This window comes from Podarcis erhardii, assembly GCF_964252035.2.
Source record: "Podarcis erhardii genome assembly, chromosome: 10".
NCBI lineage: Eukaryota > Metazoa > Chordata > Lepidosauria > Squamata > Lacertidae > Podarcis > Podarcis erhardii.
This window is the reverse complement of record NC_138500.1, coordinates 40,861,955-40,883,040: the sequence shown is the minus strand read 5'-3', so window position 1 is coordinate 40,883,040 and position 21,086 is coordinate 40,861,955. Positions and strand designations below refer to the sequence as shown.

Sequence of the window (21,086 nt, the reverse complement as noted above, 5' to 3'; positions counted from 1 at the left end):
TTGTCCTTTTGCGCATATCATATATGAACCAGTGAATCTAGGAAGAAATCATAGGGATCATGGCAGTACATTTTGGTGTCAACTATATAAGCTGCATTTGATTGAAGAAAGCTGTTATAACCACATTGTCAAAAGTTATTGTAAAATCTATTTTTGTATTACTAAAATGAATTTCAGACTTGTGGAACCATTGACTGGTGTATACCAACTCCCATTGGTAGTGATTCCTAAATTCTTGAAATAAATTGAACAGTGACATTGAACAAACTATATTCATGACATTGCTAATGCAAAAAAGTATACCTTATGGACATTATAAGAAATATTGGTTGTCAGACTTGAGCTAGCATGAGCAATTGCAGATATTTGCTTGTATGTAAAATGAATGCATAAAACAGATTAATTTTGGAACTTGAGCTTGTAGAAAACATTTATTTATTAAGAAATGAGTTATAAGAGCATTTATTTTGGCGAGTTAAAACCTTGGCTTGCAGTAACAGAATTAATCTAAGAGATGCTGACAGATTTCTCATATTACATAAAATTCCAGATGCAGATAAAATTAAAGTGTATTTCAGAAAAGTGCAGGGCACAAGATATTCCAAGGCCTTTGTTTCCTGAGCACCTAGAAATAATGATGCTTTCAACTAGGTTTTAAAAAAAATATTTCCTACACTTGATGGTAGTAGAATGCTGAACAGTACGTTCCAGAAGGCCAGAGCAACACAAATGCCTAATATATACCGTATTTTTCGCTCTATAACACGCACCCGACCATAACATGCACGTAGTTTTTAGAGGAGGAAAACAAGAAAAAAATATTCTAAATGAAACAGTGGATTTTTGATTTTTGTGGTTCATGCTGTGGCCACAGATATGTGATCTGACAGTGAGTTTAGAGTAGCCCAATGCAAAAATCCTGAGGATCCATGTGGATCCATGCTTTGTAACCACGTTTTTGCACCACTGCGGCCCCAGGCAACAGTGGGTGCGTGATTTTTTTGGTGCAAGATGTAGCCATGGACATGCTATGTGATCTGATGGTGAATTTGGGGTGACCCAGGGCAAAAATCCTGAGGATCCATGTGGATCCGTGCTTTGTAACCACGTTTTAAGTGGGGAGGGAAGGAAAATCACTCAAGGGACAAGGAGCATGCGTGGGGTGGGTGGAGAAGGATGCTGCTAATAATGAAGAAGAGGGGTATAAGGGGAGAAGGCTCCTCTCCTCTCCCGCTTTGCTCCTTTAAAGAAGCAGGCTCTCTGTCCCTCTCTCCTCCCCACTCAGCGGCTCTTCTTCCGCTTTGCTGTTTCAAAGCGAGCCACGGAGGAGGGAAGGGGAACCATGGATCCTCTGCTCACGACTGCAGCAGATCCCCCCCGCCACCCGTAGGCATTCGCTCCATAACACGCACAGACATTTCCCCTTACTTTCTAGGAGGAAAAAAGTGAGTGTTATGGTGCAAAAAATACGGTACTTGAATATGCTGTGGGATTAACAGTTCACTGTGATATGCAAATTTGAAATGATGATTCGGCTCTGCACTGATTCCCTCACCCCACCCCAGGAGGTTTTGCAACTTGAAGGCAGTGAATTCAGGCTGACACAATGGCATCCTGCCTTTTGAGGCACCTCCCCATGGTGATTTATTGAAAATTACTTTGTGAAGTGCAGGTACTTCTTGAGTGCGTCACAGAAGTGTTGATGATTATTAATATCAGTCAAGTGCTCAAGGGAAGATAAGAGGTTTTCAAGTACTTTTGACAGAGAACAGAAGCAACTGATGTGATTCACCTTGAAAACTATCTACAATATTAGGCTGTTTTTTGTTTTGAGGAGCTTCAGACGTGAGAAAAGAGATGCTTTAGCTGCTGGTTTCAGGGGAATTGACACAAACCCTAATGAAAGTAGTGGATGTTGCAGCGCAACTGAACCTAGTTGATGTGTGTTGTACATCTTTATTTATGTTTTGCCACTGTACTTTATAGCATGCTATGAAAAGGTGGTGAGGATTAGGAAAGGTGGTGCAGGATGATGTATAACACCAAACCTAATCTGTCATGGTCTAGGAATTTGATGCCCATAAAAGTTTAAGAACAAACAAAAAAGATGAGATTTAGTGGTCATATTGGATTTATTTCTAATCTTCTAAAACTTATAGGTGAATGGTGCTCATCAAAACTGTTCAGCTGAGAGCCCCTTTATATTGAACAGTCTCTGCCCCAGTGACAGAATAAGCTGTTCCACTGGCTATTGCATTTAGTGCTTCTGGTTGCTGATTTTGGCTGGTACCCTTAGTAGATATCTGTATAATAGGTAGCCACAGGGTTCCATCTTGTTCCCAGTGCTGCATATATGAAGTCACTGGGAAATGTCATTAGGAGATTCAGGGTAAAGTAACATCAGTGTTAGGGAATGCAGATGGCACTGTGGTCTAAACCACTGAGCCTCTTGGGTGTGCCAATCAGAAGGTCGGTGGTTCGAATCCCTGTGATGGGGTGAGCTCCCATTGCTCGGTCCCAGCTCCTGCCAACCTAGCAGTTTGAAAGCACCCTAAAAAGTGCAAGTAGGAAGGTAAATGGCATTTCCGTGAGCTGCTCTGGTTTCGCCAGAAGCGGCTTAGTCATGCTGGCCACATGACCCGGAAAAATTGTCTGCGGACAAACGCTGGCTCCCTCGGCATGTAAAGTGAGATGAGCACCGCAACCCCAGAGTCGTCTGCAACTGGACTTAACTGTCAGCGGTCCTTTACTTCTTTTTTTAAACATCAGTGTTATCAGATATGTAGAATGTTGGTGTGTGTTTTAATCTGTTTTTGAACTTAGCACTGATTTTGCCTAGTTTTTGAATGTTTCAAGTAGTTCCTTTTAACTGTTTATAATTTTTTGCTGATAATCTTTTGAAATCAATCAGTATATAAATTTTAATAAATAAATAAACCATTTTGGTTTTTAAACATGAGTTGGCTAGAGTTGGTTGTAACCAAGAAACAATGGCGGTGGAAGTGCCCTCCTAACCATTGTAATGCGGCAATCAGGCCATAGGTGACTGCCATGATTATCTTCAGAATTGGAACAAAAGCCTGGTCCAGACTTGGTGCACAAACCATTTTGTGCTGGAGGTGGTGTGGGAGACATAAAAGGAGTGTATGCTTTGCTTTCAAATCATAATTGGAAACTATGGTTTGAGTTGAGTTTCCAAGTTTGGATTGGAAACAAATTTTTGTTTCTGCAAAATCATTGTTTGCCCGGTTTAGACAGTTTGGAAAACTGTGGTTTGTTCACACTAGAAAAAAGATAGAGAGAACAGAGTTTGCATAGGAAGGAAAGGATGCATAAGCTTGAAGCTCACGATTTCACTGTGACCTCTGAACTAGGTCTACTGACATTTGTTCTGAAATCAATTTTGTCAGTTTTCCTTTAATATACCACAGTGTTTCATGGTTATGTATGAAGTCAATTTTGAAGTAACTATGCTGCAGCTAAGTGTTCACTCTGAACAAAAATGAATTGAAAAGGAGCCAAGGCAGTAAAGACAGCTTCTGCAAACAATGGAAACAAAGAATTTTAAAGAGAAAGGATTGAACTGTTCCAGCCTTTAGATGGTCAGTGAATATGAAACAAGAGCCAAAACTGTTCTCTAATGCTGGAGGCATGTTTTCATAAATGGAAGTATTTTAAAGAGGAAATTTGCTTTGTCACAGAGGTATTTGTATTATTTTAAACTTGCTAATATATGGCAACCATAGCGTTAGTGCTGAGTGATATAGGAAGAACATAAGGAATAAAACCCAGCAATATTCTAACCCTAAAGCACACATTAATAACAATATATCACCAAGACCTAAACGTTTTAGAGCTTGTCTTGCTTAGTATGCATTTCCTTCCATTAAATGAAGAAAACTTAGAATCTGATACTGTGGTTTAATTAGCTGAGCACCTTTGGAAGTGGTTTCATCAGTGCCTTCTGTAGGCAGTCATCCAGATTGGGCATTTGTTGTGTTTGTCCCTGTTTAGGGTAAATGCATCTGTAACACAGGGACAAGTACCTGCCCAGTCGTAATTCAACTTCACCCAGTATTCCACTTCTCAACCCCAAGTGTGTTTGTGAAATAGGAGCATATAGAGCATTACAGAGGAAATCCAACAATGCTCATTACATATATTTTTTTAACGTTTGTTTTCCAATGTGTATTAGGTACACACATAGCTCCCATTCCTGTAATCCAGCGAGTGGGGAGCCTATTGCTCTTCAGATGCTGTTGGATTCCAGTTTCCAGACCCATTCCCATTGCTGTCTAGAGGTGATGAAAAATGGGAGCAACATCTGGAAGGCCACAGGTTCCCTATCCTCCTTCTCATCCTCATTGTACATTTTGTTTTTGTTTTTTAAATGATATTTATTAAGAGTTTAAAGATTACAAAAAGAAAGAATTTTTTTTTTAACAAATCAGTATAATACAATACAAAAACAGAAACAAAAACAGTACATAAAACATTAAATTAACAAAACAAAACAAGAACAATTAAAAACACTTCCAATATTTTCAAGCTTATCTTTCATTCACTTGTTTCATTGACTTCCTCACGCCTCCCTTTTTGTATTCCACTTCAATTAACTGTTTCAGCAACTCCTTTCCATCTTCCTCTGTTTTCTGTCCTGTAATTAATCTTAACATATTCTGACCTTGTTTTTTCCCTTTAATACATTAACAGTCTATCTGTACCTAGTTCCTTATAACATTTCTGCCAAAGCCATATAACTTCATACCACCATTTTTCTAAAGCTCATTAATTTTACCATATTTCTGTAAATAATCTTTAAATTTTTTCCAATCTTCTTCCACCGACTCTTCTCCCTGGTCTCGGATTCTGCCAGTCATTTCCGCCAATTCCATATAGTCCATCAACTTCATCTGCCATTCTTCCCGGGTGGGTAAATCTTGTGTCTTCCAATACTTCGCGATGAGTATTCTTGCTGCTCTTGTTGCATACATAAAAAAAGTTCTGTCCTTCTTTGGCACCAATTGGCCGACCATGCCCAGGAGAAAGGCCTCTGGTTTCTTCAGAAAGGTATATTTAAATACCTTTTTCATTTCATTGTAAATCATCTCCCAGAATTTCTTAATCCTTGGGCATGTCCACCAAAGGTGAAAGAATGTACCTTCAGTCTCATTACATTTCCAACATTTATTTTTGGGCAAATGGTAAATTTTTGCAAGCTTGACTGGTGTCATGTACCACCTGTAAATCATTTTCATTAAATTCTCTCTTAGGGCATTACATGCCATAAATTTCATACCTGTGGTCCATAACTGTTCCCAGTCAGCCATCATTATGTTATGTCCAACATCTTGTGCCCATTTAATCATAGCAGATTTCACCGTTTCATCCTGAGTGTTCCATTTCAACAGCAAATTATACATTCTTGACAAATTCTTAGTTTTGGGATCTAACAATTCTGTTTCCAATTTTGATTTTTCCACCTGGAAGCCAACTTTTTAATCCAAATTATATGCCTACATTATTTGGTAATAATGAAGCCAATATCGCACTTTGTTTTTTAATTTTTCAAAACTCTGCAATTTTACCCTGTCTCCATCTTGTTCCAAAATTTCCCAATATTTCGGCCATTTGGCCTCCATATTGAGTTTTTTCTGTGCCTTCGCTTCCACTCATTGTACATTTTGACTTAGATTTGGAACCCATTGACTGTAATTTAGTTTTGGCCACTTGTTGAGCGCATATTGTGAAAGCTACTATTTCACATATCTGGGCCTGCCAGATTTGATGTTTCTCACTTACAATCAAATATTACAATCCACTATTTAGCAAAAGCAATGAATAAGGTCTCACAACGTTGCCAAATTACTCATTCCAAAGAGACATAAAAAGTGTTCATTTTTCAATACATCACATATTCTCTTGCCCAAACATAATGTGCTAATTTGGACGTTATTGCCATGTCCCATTTTCTGAAAAGCCATTCAGATAAAATGAGGGAGGGGATTCATTTCCTCCAATAGATTGAAACTGACATTTAAGTGGCTATCTCCACATTTTCTCCACATCTAAATATTTCAAAAGTACATTTATTGAGTGTTTTGAGTACTCTGAGATGTGTACGTTGACAGAAATCTATTGTTTTTCATACACCTTTTTGCCTGGGATCCAAACAGCTACCTTAGGTAAGCCCACGGCATTGCTTATGGCCAGTGGGATTTCCCTCTTTCAACAGCAGATTCCCAGGCTGTATTGCAAACAGTGGTTGAAAATGTAAATTTCAAAAACAGCTTGACACTTGTCATGAGAGCCTGCCATTCACGAAACAGAAGACCAAATCCCCCTTCAGGTATTTGAAGCCAATCGTGCTGTTCTTTCAATCTTAAACACTATAGATAATGCTGCAGTTGTGTTTGTTTAACTTTATTGTGTATATGGTATCATAGGAAGCACTCTTTCCCATGTAGTTTTGGTTGTGAAGTCTTTCATTTTTCATTTAAATGCACTAATGAAAGAAAATATGAAATACTTCTGTGGTCTAAAGAAGCTTGTCCCATACTAGCATCTTAGCAATTTTACTTTGCAAAGCAAAGCAAAGCAAAGCAAAGCAAAGTAAAGTAAAGTAAAGTAAAGTAAAGTAAAGTAAAGTAAAGGACCCCTTATGGGGTCCTTGCTGTGGGATCACATTCATCCAGTGCTTTACCAACTGCACTGGCTCCCGGTGGAGTACAGGGTCAGGTTTAAGGTGCTGGTTTTGACCTTTAAAGCCCTATGTGGCTTAGGACCCTCGCGCCTATGGGACCGCCTCTTCTAGTATGCCCCGCGGAGGACCTTAAGGTCCATAAGTAACAACACTTTGGAGGTCCCGAGCCTCAAGGAGCTTAGATTGGTCTCAACTAGGTCCAGGGCCTTTTCAGCACTGGCCCCGACTTGGTGGAGCGCTCTGTCACAAGAGACCAGGGCCCTGCGGGATTTGACATCTTTCCGCAGAACCTGCAAGATGGAGCTGTTCTGCCTGGCCTTCGGCTTGGACTCGCTCCGACCCCTTATATGGGATTTGCTATATAAATTTTCCCTTGGCTTTTTTGCTCGCCCATGTAGGACCAGCATGGATAGTTGGCTTGGGTGAATACCTGGTGTTTCCTCCCTTTATGGTCTTGATTTATGGGCTACTACTATAATGAGACTGCATTTTAAACTGTATTTTAAGCTGTATTTTAAGTCGTATTTTAATTTACTGTCCCCCCCCCATTACGTTTTATTGTAATTTATATTTGGTTGTAGCCGCCCTGAGCCTGGCCCTGGCCGGGGAGGGCGGGGTATAAAGTATTTATTTATTTATTTATTTATTTATTTATTTATTTATTTATTTATTTATTTTGTGGTACATGTGAGTGTATCTATTGTCCATTATTTAATACTGCATCTGCCAGCCAGTTACTAGCCTAGTGCTCTTAAGACATTGATACACCTGCCTGATTTGGAAGATATAAATGTTGGAGCTGAACTACAGTATATGAAGCTACAGTGGTGCCTCGCAAGACGAAATTAATCCGTTCCGCGAGTCTCTTCGTCTTGCGGTTTTTTCGTCTTGCGAAGCACAGCTATTAGCGGATTAGCGGATTAGCGCTATTAGCGGCTTAGCGGCTATTAGCGGCTTAGCGGCTTTGAAAAAGGGGGGAAAAGGGAAAAAACTTGCAAGAACTCGCAAGACGTTTCGTCTTGCGAAGCAAGCCCATAGGGAAATTTGTCTTGCGAAGCACCTCGAAAGACGGAAAACTCTTTTGTCTAGCGAGTTTTTCGTCTTGCGAGGCATTCGTCTTGCGGGGCACCACTGTACACAGAATGTTGAGAGTCAGTCTAAAAATATATAGGAAAATGATGCAGAGAATATTGCATTCTGCAAAGGAGAATCCCTTGATTTTGACCAAGCCATGGATATCCCTATAATTCCCCTCCCTCCATCTTCTATTTCTTTATTTCCTAGCGACTTGGGCAGAATCAATAATGTTCTTGTCTTCTGTTGCCCAGATCTGATAACTTGAACTTTCCCGTTTCACACCGTAACACAAATGTTGTAGGGACATCTACCCACTTGTTCACAAATCTATGTTTCCTTTGTCTATTCTTGCATACCAGTGTACTTCAGTTGTTCACATGGTAATGCTCCCTGATCCATCTACTTGTCTATTGATTTCAAGCATGCCTATGATACGGTAATTGCTTTTATGTCCCATTGAAATCCTGATTGTTTATGTCCTGCCTCTGAAGGTGAGTTTTGCTGAATAGAAGTCATTTATAAATAAAACAGTATAAAAGTGCCCATGCTACAAAGCCGATGCTCTACAAAGCTGATCTCAAGGGGAATTTCCTCTTGTATTATCCAAGGCCTGTGCAGGCTGCATGATACAATTGCTGTGCCTCACTTGTTTGTTTCCTCTCAACTTTCAGCATTCCAGTGTTGCTCCTGATCCTACCAACAGATGACTTTTCCCCAATATATATGCACTCTGGGGATTAAACTGTAGAGCATGCATATTGTTGTTGCTAATAGAAGAAACAATGCAGCGGATGTTTTCTTCTGCTGCTCCAGGTTGGAGAAAAGAAAAGAGAGAGTTGTGTGGGTTTTTCTCCCTGAGGTCCTTCTTGATCTTCAGGTACTACATTCCATATAATTGGATTGTGTCTCTCTCTGAATACTGCTTTTTTTTCTCTCGGCAGCATGGGGTAACCTTGGAAATGTTCTGAAGAGTCAGAGCAAGATTTCTGAAGCTGAAAGCGCCTATAGGAATGCCTTGTACTACCGCAGCAACATGGCTGATATGCTTTATAATTTGTAAGTATGCATGGCTTTCCTTATGCTATTTTCATCTGCAAAGCCTAGTTGTGAATGAGGCCATTTATTTGGCTCCTGGAAATGGAGATGATATTTAGCTGTTGTTTTTTCTGCCTCTGCCCCCTTGCCCTTTCATTCATCATACTTCAAACTCAGATAGACAGGGTTCCTTCTGTTCTCCACATTTATCAGATCATGTATTTCAACTCTGTTCTGCGGTGAGTAGCAGAAGTTGATTTCCCTAAAGATCTGGTGTTCTGCTGCTGTGTCTCTGAATAGGCCCTTGCCTGTGTCCCAGCCCCTCCCCAACAAAGAGACCGTTCACTAGTATTTCTCAGCATGCCCAAAAATCCTGAAGCAGTACAACTTTGCCTGTCAGCTTGAGTTAGGGAATCAACAATTATAGCCATTTCTCTTTGACACCCATCCTCGATGTTCTGGGGATCTCCTGTTTAGACCACTGTGTTGCAATCTGCATGGAGCTATCTTTAGAAAATGACTTGGAAGTTCAAGGTTAATGCAGTATTCTTGTAGTGAGCCTTCTAACAGTGGTGGAATTCAGAGAGAATACAATACCATATTTAGTTCATCTGAAATACTTGCCTATATAGTACTCCTGAGCCCAATTTTACCCCACTAGCGCTTAACTTTAAAGCCCAAAATGGCCTGGATCAGAGTCTTGTTTCCCACAAATATAGTTGTACTAAAAATGGTTCACAGAACCTTTGGGAATACATTCCTCCATCATTTATCCCTTCTGTGTGATATCTGTTGGGAATCTCCTGTTCTGCGTTCTGTATGCTGCACAGTGAAGTTGTTGAGGTTAAGGAGATTTTTCTGCCTTGTCACACCGATATGATGAAATTCATTCCTGAAAGAACCTGTCAACCTCCTTAATCAGTTTGTGTTATGTGAAGACTTTTTGAAGGCATCTTTGAGTACCTCTGGATAGGAAGGCTCTTGGTAAATACAAAGGGTGGTATTCAACTTACTTTCATTCAGAGCAGACCCATTGAAATTAATGAACCTAGCTTAGTCATAATCATTCATTTCAATAGGACTATTCTGAGTAAAAGTTTGTAAACAATGTGTGTGGTGTGTGCAGTGCTATATATGTTGGTGCTAGGATTATTTAGAATCACTGTAGCCTTAACTAGCTAGATACAGTCAGCCCCCTAGTCTACCTTGCCTGTCCGAAAAGTTACCTCTTGCTTAGTCAGGCCACTTAAGTTGTACCATATGGCACCTTCCTGTCTTCTTTGTTGTGGTACATATGAATTAATGTGAAATGAAATTAAAATACAGCTTCACAATATACCTTTCTCTGTAGCAGCCATTGCTGTACAAAAAAATTGTTTTGTGGTAATGTGTAATTGATAAATTAATCTTCATAACAACACCTGTTTAGGAACTGGAAGCTCATTTTCTAATATGCTGTAGAGATCAAGAAATGTGTAATGAAGAGTAAGTTTTGCAAATAAAAAGCATAAGATCAAACATGAACATTTCTAAAATCAGGCTTATTGAAGCTATTGTTCGTTCTGTCTCTTCTGAAGCCAGGCATAATGCAGAATTGCAAGAAGAACTGTAATGATGCATAAATATTTGACTTCTTCAGTGTAGAAGCACAGCGCGCGCGCACACACACACACACACACACACATGTTGTGGTCTTCATATCTTCCAGTGAAGATAACACTACTTCCATTTACTGCCCACAACAGTCATCATGATTGCACTCCTATGTAATATCTGTTAGTTTCCATCTATGTATATTCACTGAGAAGCCTGTACATATGCCAGCCTCCAGATGCATGAACCTATTTGAATATACTGAATGCTGCATTTTGATGGTATTTGTAATGGGGTTTGGGATTGCTTGTGCGTAAGGCGCAAACTGCTCCAAGCTGAGTAGTTTGGTTAAAACTTTCCCCTGGCTGGACAGTCAGTACTCCGTGACTGTCTCAATCACTGGCAGAATCCGTCAGTGGGCGTTTCCTGAATTTCTTCCAACATAAAAGTTCTTTGACACCAAGTCGCCGCCTAGCTTCTCTGCGCGGAAGCTTCCTGCGCAGAGTGGGCGTCCCAAGAGGAGGTCCTGTGCTCTCCCCGCTGGCTTCACTGGAAGAGTCCAGGAGCCTTCCCTCCGAAGCTCCCTCAGCCTCCTCTTTCTCCCTGGCGTCACGTCTATTTCCTTCCCCAGCGGAAGCTCTCCCTCTCTCCTTGCTGGTTCCCTCTTCAGCTTCATTAGGGAGCCTTACCACCACCCTTGGCTCCGATGGCAGTTCCCTGACAGTATTGTTTATATGGTGCTTTAGATATGTATATGGATATAGGATGTGACAAGATCATTAGCATTCTGACCATTATCAAATTGTTATAAATTGCACTGAATTGTTGTTGTTGTTCCTGCTGCTGTTTGGTAATTGATGGACAGAAGATAAACCTTTTAAATAAAACACTTTTTGGGAATTTGGTTATAGTGAACCCAGGCATGCTGTATCAGTTGTTATCTGTCAACTGATACATTCATATTTCAGTGTGTTTTTAATTGTTTCCCCTTCCCAAATTCATTCCTAGTACATATTTCTCAGAGCATTAGCTAATTTGCCTTATACTGAATGAACCCTTGTTTTCAACCAACACTTCCAGAGATTGGTGAGTTACTACCTACCTTTAAGTCCTTTGGCTGATGTTAGAGGATGGCTAAACCCCGAATTCTTTGCCAAATGCCAATTATGCAGGAATCAATGATTTTCAGCTTAATCTGTCATTTAACTTTTATAAATCTCCTCTACAGAGATTTATGACAGTGCCCCTCATTTGTTATCTTGGCAAGTGCCTTTAAGATATGCCTATCTCTTCAGTATCTCTTTTTGAAAAGACAGAAGAGAAGTAGCTCTCTACAATATCTAAATCCTGCATATTTGCGACTGGATCCAGGAATTAAGAGGTGAAACACAAGTGATGGGTTGAACTATCACCACATTTTATTTAAACTACATATGCATGGGGAAATGAGAAGAGTGGGGAAAGCGATCTTAACTTCAGCTTTTGGTGAGCCAAATCTTGCCCATTCTAAGGGTCAGGACAAGGCATTCCTCTCCCAGGCCCCCAAACTCTGAGCAGGTGCACAGATAAGCCTTAAAAATGCTCTGTATCCAGACCAAGTGCCTTATAGCCCAGAGAGTACTGAAGTGTGCTCACCTGTTACCTTAGCTAACCATAACCTTTCCCACACTTCCCTGCCAGCTTAACCATGAAATCATATTGACCATATCAACCTATTGAACAGCACCTACTCCTAAACACCAATCTTCTCTGAATCCAGTAGGCAAAGAAAGAAAGAAAAAACTCTGCTGTTTCAAATGTGCAGGCAAGCAAGAAATTCCTACACAGCCCTGAAACAACTAGTAAAGGTAAAGGGTAAAGGGACCCCTGACCATTAGGTCTAGTCATGGCCGACTCTGGAGTTGTGGCGCTCATCTCGCTTTATTGGCCGAGGGAGCCGGTGTACAGCTTCCAGGTCATGTGGCCAGCATGACTAAGCCACTTCTGGCGAACCAGAGCAGTGCACGGAAACGCTGTTTACCTTTCCACTGGAGTGGTACCTATTTATCTACTTGCACTTTGATGTTGCTTTCGAACTGCTAGGTTGGCAGGAGCAGGGACCGAGCAACGGGAGTTCACCCCATCACGGGGATTCGAACTGCTGACCTTCTGATCTGCAAGTCCTAGGCTCAGTGGTTTAACCCACAGCTCCACCCGCGTCCCGAAACAACTGGTAGACCTATATTAAAACAGAAGGGGGTCAGGGAGATGTGAACAATGGCCCAGAGAGTCCCTTAGGGGTATAACCAAGGCTACTAAACTCCTTCCCCCCCCCCAACATGGGTGCTGGCATATGTGTACATGCCAAGCAACCTTGTCTCCCATCTTCCAGGGCTGGCCGCAACAATGCTCCTAGATGTAGCATTCCACAACAGGTGGGAGCAAACTTCTCTTAGCCCTTATGTGCCTGTGGCCAGTTATTAATATCACAGCAAGACCTTTTACTTTTAATATTTTAAAAAATGTATTTGCATCTTCAGCTGTTGAAGATGCTCTTTGGCATTCCTGAACCACATTTTATGTGCTCTTCAATTTACCTTGTGTAAATTACACTTCCATTGTTTTTAAAGGATTCGTTTTTAATAACACCACCTCTCGGTCTCACTCTGTCTTCATTTGTGTCCTGGGGCAACTGGCTGTTTCCAAAGGTGCAACAGGAACTTGTGGTTTATAAAAAACAATAGTAGAATTACCATGGGCAATAGTTAGCTGGCAAGCTGTCACAGGAAAAAGGAAACATGTCTTGCTAATATATGTAACTTCAGTGTTTATGTTTATCAGGAACTACACAAACTAAATCTTCAGAGAAAATTGTGGACACACTTCATGAAATTAAGATTCTAAATTCTGTTGTGTCTGACTTGCCTTCCATCTTAGTGAGCAATGTGCAGCCAAAGGTATCCTTGAATTTTCTACTACAGCAGCTTGCACACAATGAATGGGCAAGGCAATTTTGAAACGAAATACAATTTTCAAGTGTAGCCATGTGAGTGGGTACAGGAAAAAGTTTCAGCAAACTTCCTGCTGTGTGTGCAGTGCTTCCCTGCATAGTCATGTAACTTGTGCAAATTGGCCACCTTAATGCTATCCTAGAAGGTGATAGACTTCTCAGTTTGGAATACTCTGGCAAGTAGCCGTGCCTCAATTTTCTAAATTTGTATACGCACCATTTATTTCCCTACAAATTGTGTATTCTGAACTGGAAACTCGAAAGTGCATGGTTATAGCAAGCTGCAAACCAAGCATATATTTTTTACAGATATCTAGCCATGAGGATCTGTCACAAAATTGACCCTTTGATTTGAAAACAGTCTGAGCCAGCCTGTTAGCTTTGGGTTATAATTATTGGCTTATCTACCTCCAGAGGCTTTTGCAAATTTGGAATATATAGTACTTGGGTTTAATACTACTTTTATAGAAAGAAAAGTGGATGAAAGAGGAAAAATAATGATACCCATATTGTGTTGCACAGGATACAAAGTAAGCCACAGCAAATTCATCACCAGTGCAAACAAAACACAACCAATCTTTAACCATAGTTAAGGGGTTGAGAGCAGGCATGGGAACATATATTATCTCCCCCACCCCTGCTCCTTCAAAGCATGATTCCCACCCCCTTCTTCACCCTCCTGCCAGCCTTAACTACCACTGACCATGCTCATATAGTGTTGTTGCCAATTTTCTGAATTGAATGGATTTTGAAGCGACCCTCCCCCAGGTTGAAAACAATGGTCTTTTTACGAGGTGAGCCAAAAATGCCTTTTAATTTTGGCTTGGTCTGTAAATACACTCAGCCTTATTCCAGACTACCTCTGCCCTCTTGTATTCTAGCAGCAGCAGCAGCAGCAGCAGCAGCAGCAGCAGCAGCAGCCAGGAGGAGGGAAGCTGTTTCTTGGGTCACTGTTAGGTCATAAAACCATACCAATAGGGTGTAGCGCTATAGATCACCAGGGGTTCTGGGCCCTTAGAAAGGGATGGAGAAGAGGCCAACAGTGAGAGAGCTTTCCTTGCAAATGGTTTACCTCCTTACCCCTCTTGCTTGGTAAGTTTGCTAAAAGCATCCATGTTTTGATATTTCCCCGAACATGCAGTGTTTAAATGTGAGGATGAGGGTGTGGCACTCACGCAAGCCCCACCCAAACACCCCTGTTTGAATTCCCTTTGAGCTTCCGCTGTTGAGTGGGCAACATACGTAGGGGTGTTGGTGGTTGTTCTCTTGAATGGGAGTGGAACATCTTGGATGATGGGTGACGTTGCTTGATTAGTGTCCCTGATTGCTAAGAGGGTTCTACTCGGGTTTAAGTGAATACAAGTAAAAATGTGTTGCAGGTCTTCCCTGTTCAAAGCAGAAGGCTGGAGCCTGAACACACCAGCCTGATGCACATGGGGTTCTTAGGAGCAGGGCTTTTGTGCATGGTCCATGCCCTGTCTCCACATTTCAACATACCGGTAGGTATGGTTCAGGCAAATGCTTGAAGAATGGCTAGAGTAATGAAGGCAAGGGTAGGGAAGGTTGGAGAGAATAAATGGCACTCAGAATGTTCCTTTTGAGCTTTCAGAGAATTTTCTGAAAGAGTTCAAAAAGTCCCAACAAAGATGGCTTTAAGGGAAATGTCAGAGCAGTAAATCATTTTATCACTTGTCATAACATTAACTGGTTCTTTAGAATCGTATTAAATATGGGTCGATGCAAAATCTTCCCTGTTATTTATAAGTATATTCTTGCATTGCAGAGTGATATTGCATGCTTGTGGCATTCATATGCAAAAACAAGTACACAAGGATAGGGTTTTGTCTGTGATTAGTGCACATTGTTTCACAGCCAAAATGTCAACCAGCCTGCTCTACCCTTGGTTCTTGGCTGTTGCTTATCACTATTCTAAATTAAAGAGCCAAATGGCTTGCTGTTATGCTTGCTATTGCAAGCAAAAATCATGAATATTCAATGCAGCCCTAATTAAAAGTGATATTTTATCAATGTGACACACAGGCAAAATTATTTCCATGAGGAAGTATCTCTACATGAATAGAGATTTAGGATTGTATCAACTGGTTTTTCTCAGCTGATGGTAATGCTTCCTTCAGTGAAATGGGGAAGGAAGCAATTTTCAGCAGTTTCCCTCTGAGTCTCTGCTCCCCTAAATTTTTAATGTGGGGATCCCCAGTCATCTGGAACAAATTTGGCAGGGATTCAGGGGGAGGGGTGAGTGACAAAAATTGCTTATATTTCCATTCCACTGAATGAAGCCTTGCTACATCAGCCTAACACATTTGCATCATTTTTAAAATGAAAAGTTTAGCATATTATCATATCATGCAGATACCGTACAGCATATAGTATATGCATAAACTTGACCTATTAGCTAAGCTTGGGCAGCATGCTAAATCCAGGAGGAAGATTTTGGAAGCTTCTACTTTTGGTTTACTACAGTTTGTCATGTCATCTGAATCAACAAACTGTGGATAACATAAACTAACATTAACTCTAGTTAATTTCAGACAGGACAACTTCAAAGCTTGGTTTCCAACGCTGACTGGCTTAAAACAACCACAGTTAATTACAATCAGTGAGTTCAGACATTATGGTAAGTTGTGGTTCATCAAAGGCAGAAGCTTCTGAGCAACTCCTCCCAGCTTTGCAGAAGGAGAGGAGATGATAAGATGTGAGAAAAGAAGGACATTAGGCATGCCTTATTATAGCATAACATCTGAATTATGCCAATGTGAGACTTTTCAAGGTTGAAGTTATAGTGTGTAAAGTTCAAAAGCAGAGGATGGTAGGGAGTAGAAACTGCCTGGGAAACATCAGAGTAAATTATTTTAACCACCTGATAATTACATCTTTTGTCTTTTTACAAATTTAAAAAGGTTAACTGTAGGAAATCTGTATGTTGCAAAAAGTCTGTGCCTAGCACAAATTCTACATTACTTAGACTCATCATGTCTTGATAGTTCACTTGAAATTAATCCTTATTATCGTTGATGTGCCATGCCTTTAAAGTATAATTAAGGATAGAATGTACAAATTAGAGAGATACAAAATAATTTTCTCTGAAACATTATTTTTTATTACGTTGAATTGTTAGCAATGTAGATATGTTTTCAGTCTCCTGCTTCCTTATTTAACTTTGACATAAGAGCCCAAAGCAAAATGTTGTTGTTTTTTCAATCTAAGACAATTTGTGTGGGTGGGAATTGTTTCTCAAGGGTGAACTTTTGCAGCGGGTTCTACAAGCATTTTATACTGATTATTAGGTAACTGACTGAACATTTCATCTGTTTTGTGGGGAAAGTCTTTTTAAAAAATCTATTAAAAAGCTACACTAGTTCCAAAATATCAGTTATCAATAAATAAATGAGTTTGGAGAAACACATGTTTTTGGTTCAAGATACTTCGCAAAAATACCTAGCAGAGTTTCTTCACTTTTAAACTGGAGGTTTCATTTTACTGTGCTTGATGTTTTAATTTGTTGGAAGCCAACCAGAGTGGCTGGGACAAACCAGTCAGATGGGCGGCATATAAAATTGCTGTTGTTGTTAGACATTATTTCCTGCCCCATAAATGCTGCTACAGTCGTACCTTGGAAGTCGAACAGAATCCGTACCAGAAGCCTGTTCGACTTCCAAAGCACGGCTTCTGATTGGCTGCAGGAGCATCCTGCAGCCAATCAGAAGCCGCTGAAGCCCCGTTGGATTTTCGGCTTCCAAAAGAAGTTTCATAAACCGGAACACTCACTTCTGGTTTTCGATTGTCGGGGAGCTGAAACTTACGAGTTCCGGGGCATTTGAGAACCGAGGTACGACTGTACTTGTTTGCTTTCACAAAGTTGCCAGTTTCTTTTTTAAAAAATATAATTTTTATTAACAGGCCAATCAAATCACATTATTTCCAAATCACATTAATTCCAAATTATATAGCCAAATTTTTAAATTTTTGTTGGGGGTACCCATACATCAAGCTCCGAAAGGCGACTAAACATCACTCATGTTGCTGCTTTAATTAAACAGTTCTATCCAGTTCTGTCCAGATAGTCTCTTTGTCATCTTCTTGTTGTTATCATATATTCCTTTCTTTGCGATCTCTGATAATCTTCACAAGTGGGTTAAAACCAAACATCCTCTTTGTGGGTTTTACACTCTCCAAAGATCATATCACATAAGGACAGCCGCCATTTCCACACCTCCGTAAGGAAACTTTCCCTCGGTCTGTCCCTTAATTTTCCCAGGCTTGCCAGACATATTTCAGAGGGCTCTGCCAAGGTCTAAATCGCATTCCTTTAAGCATTCACATTCCAATGACCCTGATCCTCCTCCACACAGTTCTTGAATTCCTGCTTGTGATTAATAAATTGCTACAGTTTTTCTTTCTGGGGTGGAGGGTTATTAATACTCACATAAGGCAAAGAAAAATAAAAGTTTTTTCCTCCACCCCCTTCCATTTCACACCAAACGTACCAGTCTTTAAATGGCGATTCATCACTTGATTTATTTGTCCCGCCCGTAGCTCCGCTCCCAGAGATCCATTAATCAGCAGTCTTAACTCCCAATCCTCGCTTGATGTATGTGCTTTAGCTTCCTTCCAAATTATATATTTCCAATTATATGTTTCGAGCTAAAACAACCAGTGCGCTGATTGGAGACAGCGTCCGGGAAGAGCCGACTTCACACAAGGGCTGGTGCCAAGTGTCTGCACCCCCTTCTTTCGAATCCGGGGGTGAAATATGGACACCGCTGGCAAGGCAGTCCCCCCATCTCCTTGGGGGGGCTAGGAAGACTGCATACTTCCCATAGCAGCCTCTTAATTACCTCGTGTGGGTCTGAGAGATGTTATTGTCGGCCATCTTCCAATGCGCCCCCTGGTGGCCCCCCCAAAGTTGTCAGTTTCTGGAATTACAGTTTAAGAAGGACATTGATACAGTAGAGTGGATCCAGAGGTTCATCCAGGACTGTGATGGGTCCGGAAACCAAGTTCTGTGACAAATGGTTGAAAGAACTGGATATAGATGATTAAGGGGAGATTTGATGCCCGTCTTCCAGTATCACAGACATTTTCTGTTCCATCGTCAAACAGTTTTTATCCTTAAGAAGTTACCTAACATTAGGAGAACCTTCTTAAGGGTGAAAACTGTTGGACGATGGAACAGAAAATGTCAAAAAGTGATGACTCTTCTTCGCTGGCAGCTAGATAGCCATCTGACAGAGTAAAATGCTGCAAATGTATCCTGTATTGTATTTCCTAATTGAACAGTGTGGTTCTAAGATTACTTCCAAAGTTGCTTCCAATTGTAAAATTTTATGATTCTTCTCTTTTCCTTTGTGTGTGTATAATATATGTGTCTTCGTTAAATATTTTCCTTTTAAAGGTGGAGATAAAACTGCAGAAACCCACTCAACAATTTCTTTTGGACACTACAGCAAAAGGGATAGGGTATCAAACACCCATCCAGAGGCAATTTCACTTTTGCAAAAAAGATTTTTATTTCCTTATTTTTGCCTGATGAAGAATCTCTAGGTCATGTGCAAGACTATGTTCCACCAAAGTTTATAAACAGTATTAAGCAAGGCTAATTATTTACCAGAATTCAATATTCACTCTTGCATCTGCTCTTCATTTTGCATCTATATGAATTTTAAATAGCTAGTAAAACAGCTGTAAAACAGTCTGTATTCTGAAACAGAAGGGAAAAATAAATCTGTATTGCCTCAGTGGATGCCAATATTAAAGCTGCTAATAAAAGCAGAAAATTAGTTCTGAGGTCCTCTAATGAAGAGAGCAGAATATCCAAGTGGCATAAACATAATACAAAAGTGATGCTATATATGGAGCACTACAAAAACAATAGTTAATTGTTTCAGTATGTGCAAGCATCTAATCTAAAGTTCATAACAATAGAGACTTTCCAAAACAAGGGGATTATGGAGTGAATATATCAAAGAGTAACTGTATAGGCAAAGCAGAGAGCAACCGGAAAATTAATTCAACCTCTGTGCTTGCTTTAGTATCCCAAAGTTGTGACGTGTTGTTGTGACTGAAGTGTTGTTCTACATCTACCTTATTTTCAGTATGCCCATCACTGCTTTGTCTCAAACTTTGTGATTGTTATGGATGAAGAGAAGGCCACTACAATGGCACAGTTCAGACATAATAACAGACCACCATTTGTTGTTCTTACATGAATCTTGTGGCTTCCCCTCTCCTTTTCATACTGCAAGATGAGATTGAAAGCTTCTGTTTCTTGTTAAGAGTCAACCTCATTTTGCAATCTGCAAATGATGGTATATTCAGGTCACTCTTAAAAAATAAGAGGAAGAAAAACCAGGATCTCCTTGCAACATTGCATCTTGCTCCTTGCAAGTGTGGTGCAACAGCCTTTGCATGACGATGTTAGCCACTGTTTCTGTAACGAGAAAAGTTACAGATAGACATCCCTTCACCCCTACCCATACTATTTCAGCGTGGCACAATAGGGAAGAAAAGTGGTGTGCAGTTTTACTTTGAGAGACCAAAGGAGGAATGCCAATTCTCTGGGATATTTGGGCGTCAGCACTGACAGAAAGGAACTGGCCAAAGAAGTAATAGTGGGTTTGAGAGCATTTCTAGAGCATAGCTTGGTCTATAAATGCTTTGTCGTCCTTCTGTGGACTTCATGTATTTTAGAAGATGGGGGGAAATTTCATGATTTAGGCATAATTTTTGTGGAACATGCATGCAGGTGTTTGTGAATGTAATATATTACACATATATATCGACCACAGGCCAGTATCTTTCCAGGCCTTTGATAACTATCCTGTCTTTATTCAGATAGTTGCAAAAACCTGATTTTCTTCTTCATTTTCTCTCTGAGAAAGTATTGCATTTTCTCAGGGAGTTTTTCCAGTCGTATATCTTGCATCTTCTTCAAATATAATCACTACAATTTTGCATCCTATGCAATCATATAATTTTGCTATAGTTATCCAATTTTCTATCTTTATCCAGAAAAAGTTTTTGAGCTTTATTCCTGTCTCTGTCTTTCATTGTGGCTTAGCACAGTATCATTCTAGTGACTTATCGCCAGGAGAGAGAGGAAAAAGTACAACAGCTGTGGGCAGCAGGCCTGAACTTGGGATCTATTATTATTTGAGTTACTATATTTAACTGTTTAGCCGCTGGCTACAAGTCATCCATCCTCAGTGGTGTACACAAACTTAGATCTTTGTCCAGCAGTGCTCTCTCAATCCTATAAAATAATGAAAAGAAAAACTGCCAACTAGTGAGTGATCTGTTGTAATATTAAGCCAACCACTCTGTGACTTGTTTCTCTGTTCAATGAAATGAATAGGCTCCATGTAACTTACTCCACGTAAGAGAAGATTGCAGGCAGCATGTATTATTCACCAAAATAAAATTATAGCAATTACCCCTATGTCACTTTATTTCTGAGTGGGGATTTGAACTCTGGTCTCTGAGATCCTAGTGCAACACATGAACACCGCACTAGCTTGTGTCATGATGCTACTGTATGCTCTTCCATGTCTAACCTGTTGTAAATGGAAAACTGTTCACATGTTGCCTTCCATTGCAAAGATTCCAGTAGACCATCCCTGAGAGGATGGCAAGGGAAAGTGCAGAATCTGACTCCTTCCAGGCATCTACACA

General features: G+C 40.3%; 1 protein-coding gene across 1 annotated transcript in view; it reads left to right on the top strand.

Annotated features, from left to right (window-relative positions):
* The window catches only part of TMTC2 (transmembrane O-mannosyltransferase targeting cadherins 2), a 204,573-nt gene that overhangs the window by 122,425 nt on the left and 61,062 nt on the right, over positions 1-21,086 (top strand). The window contains exon 4 of the mRNA XM_081878578.1: positions 8,722-8,836. Coding sequence (XP_081734704.1) covers positions 8,722-8,836 — 115 coding nt within the window. The remainder of the gene's footprint in view (positions 1-8,721; positions 8,837-21,086) is intronic.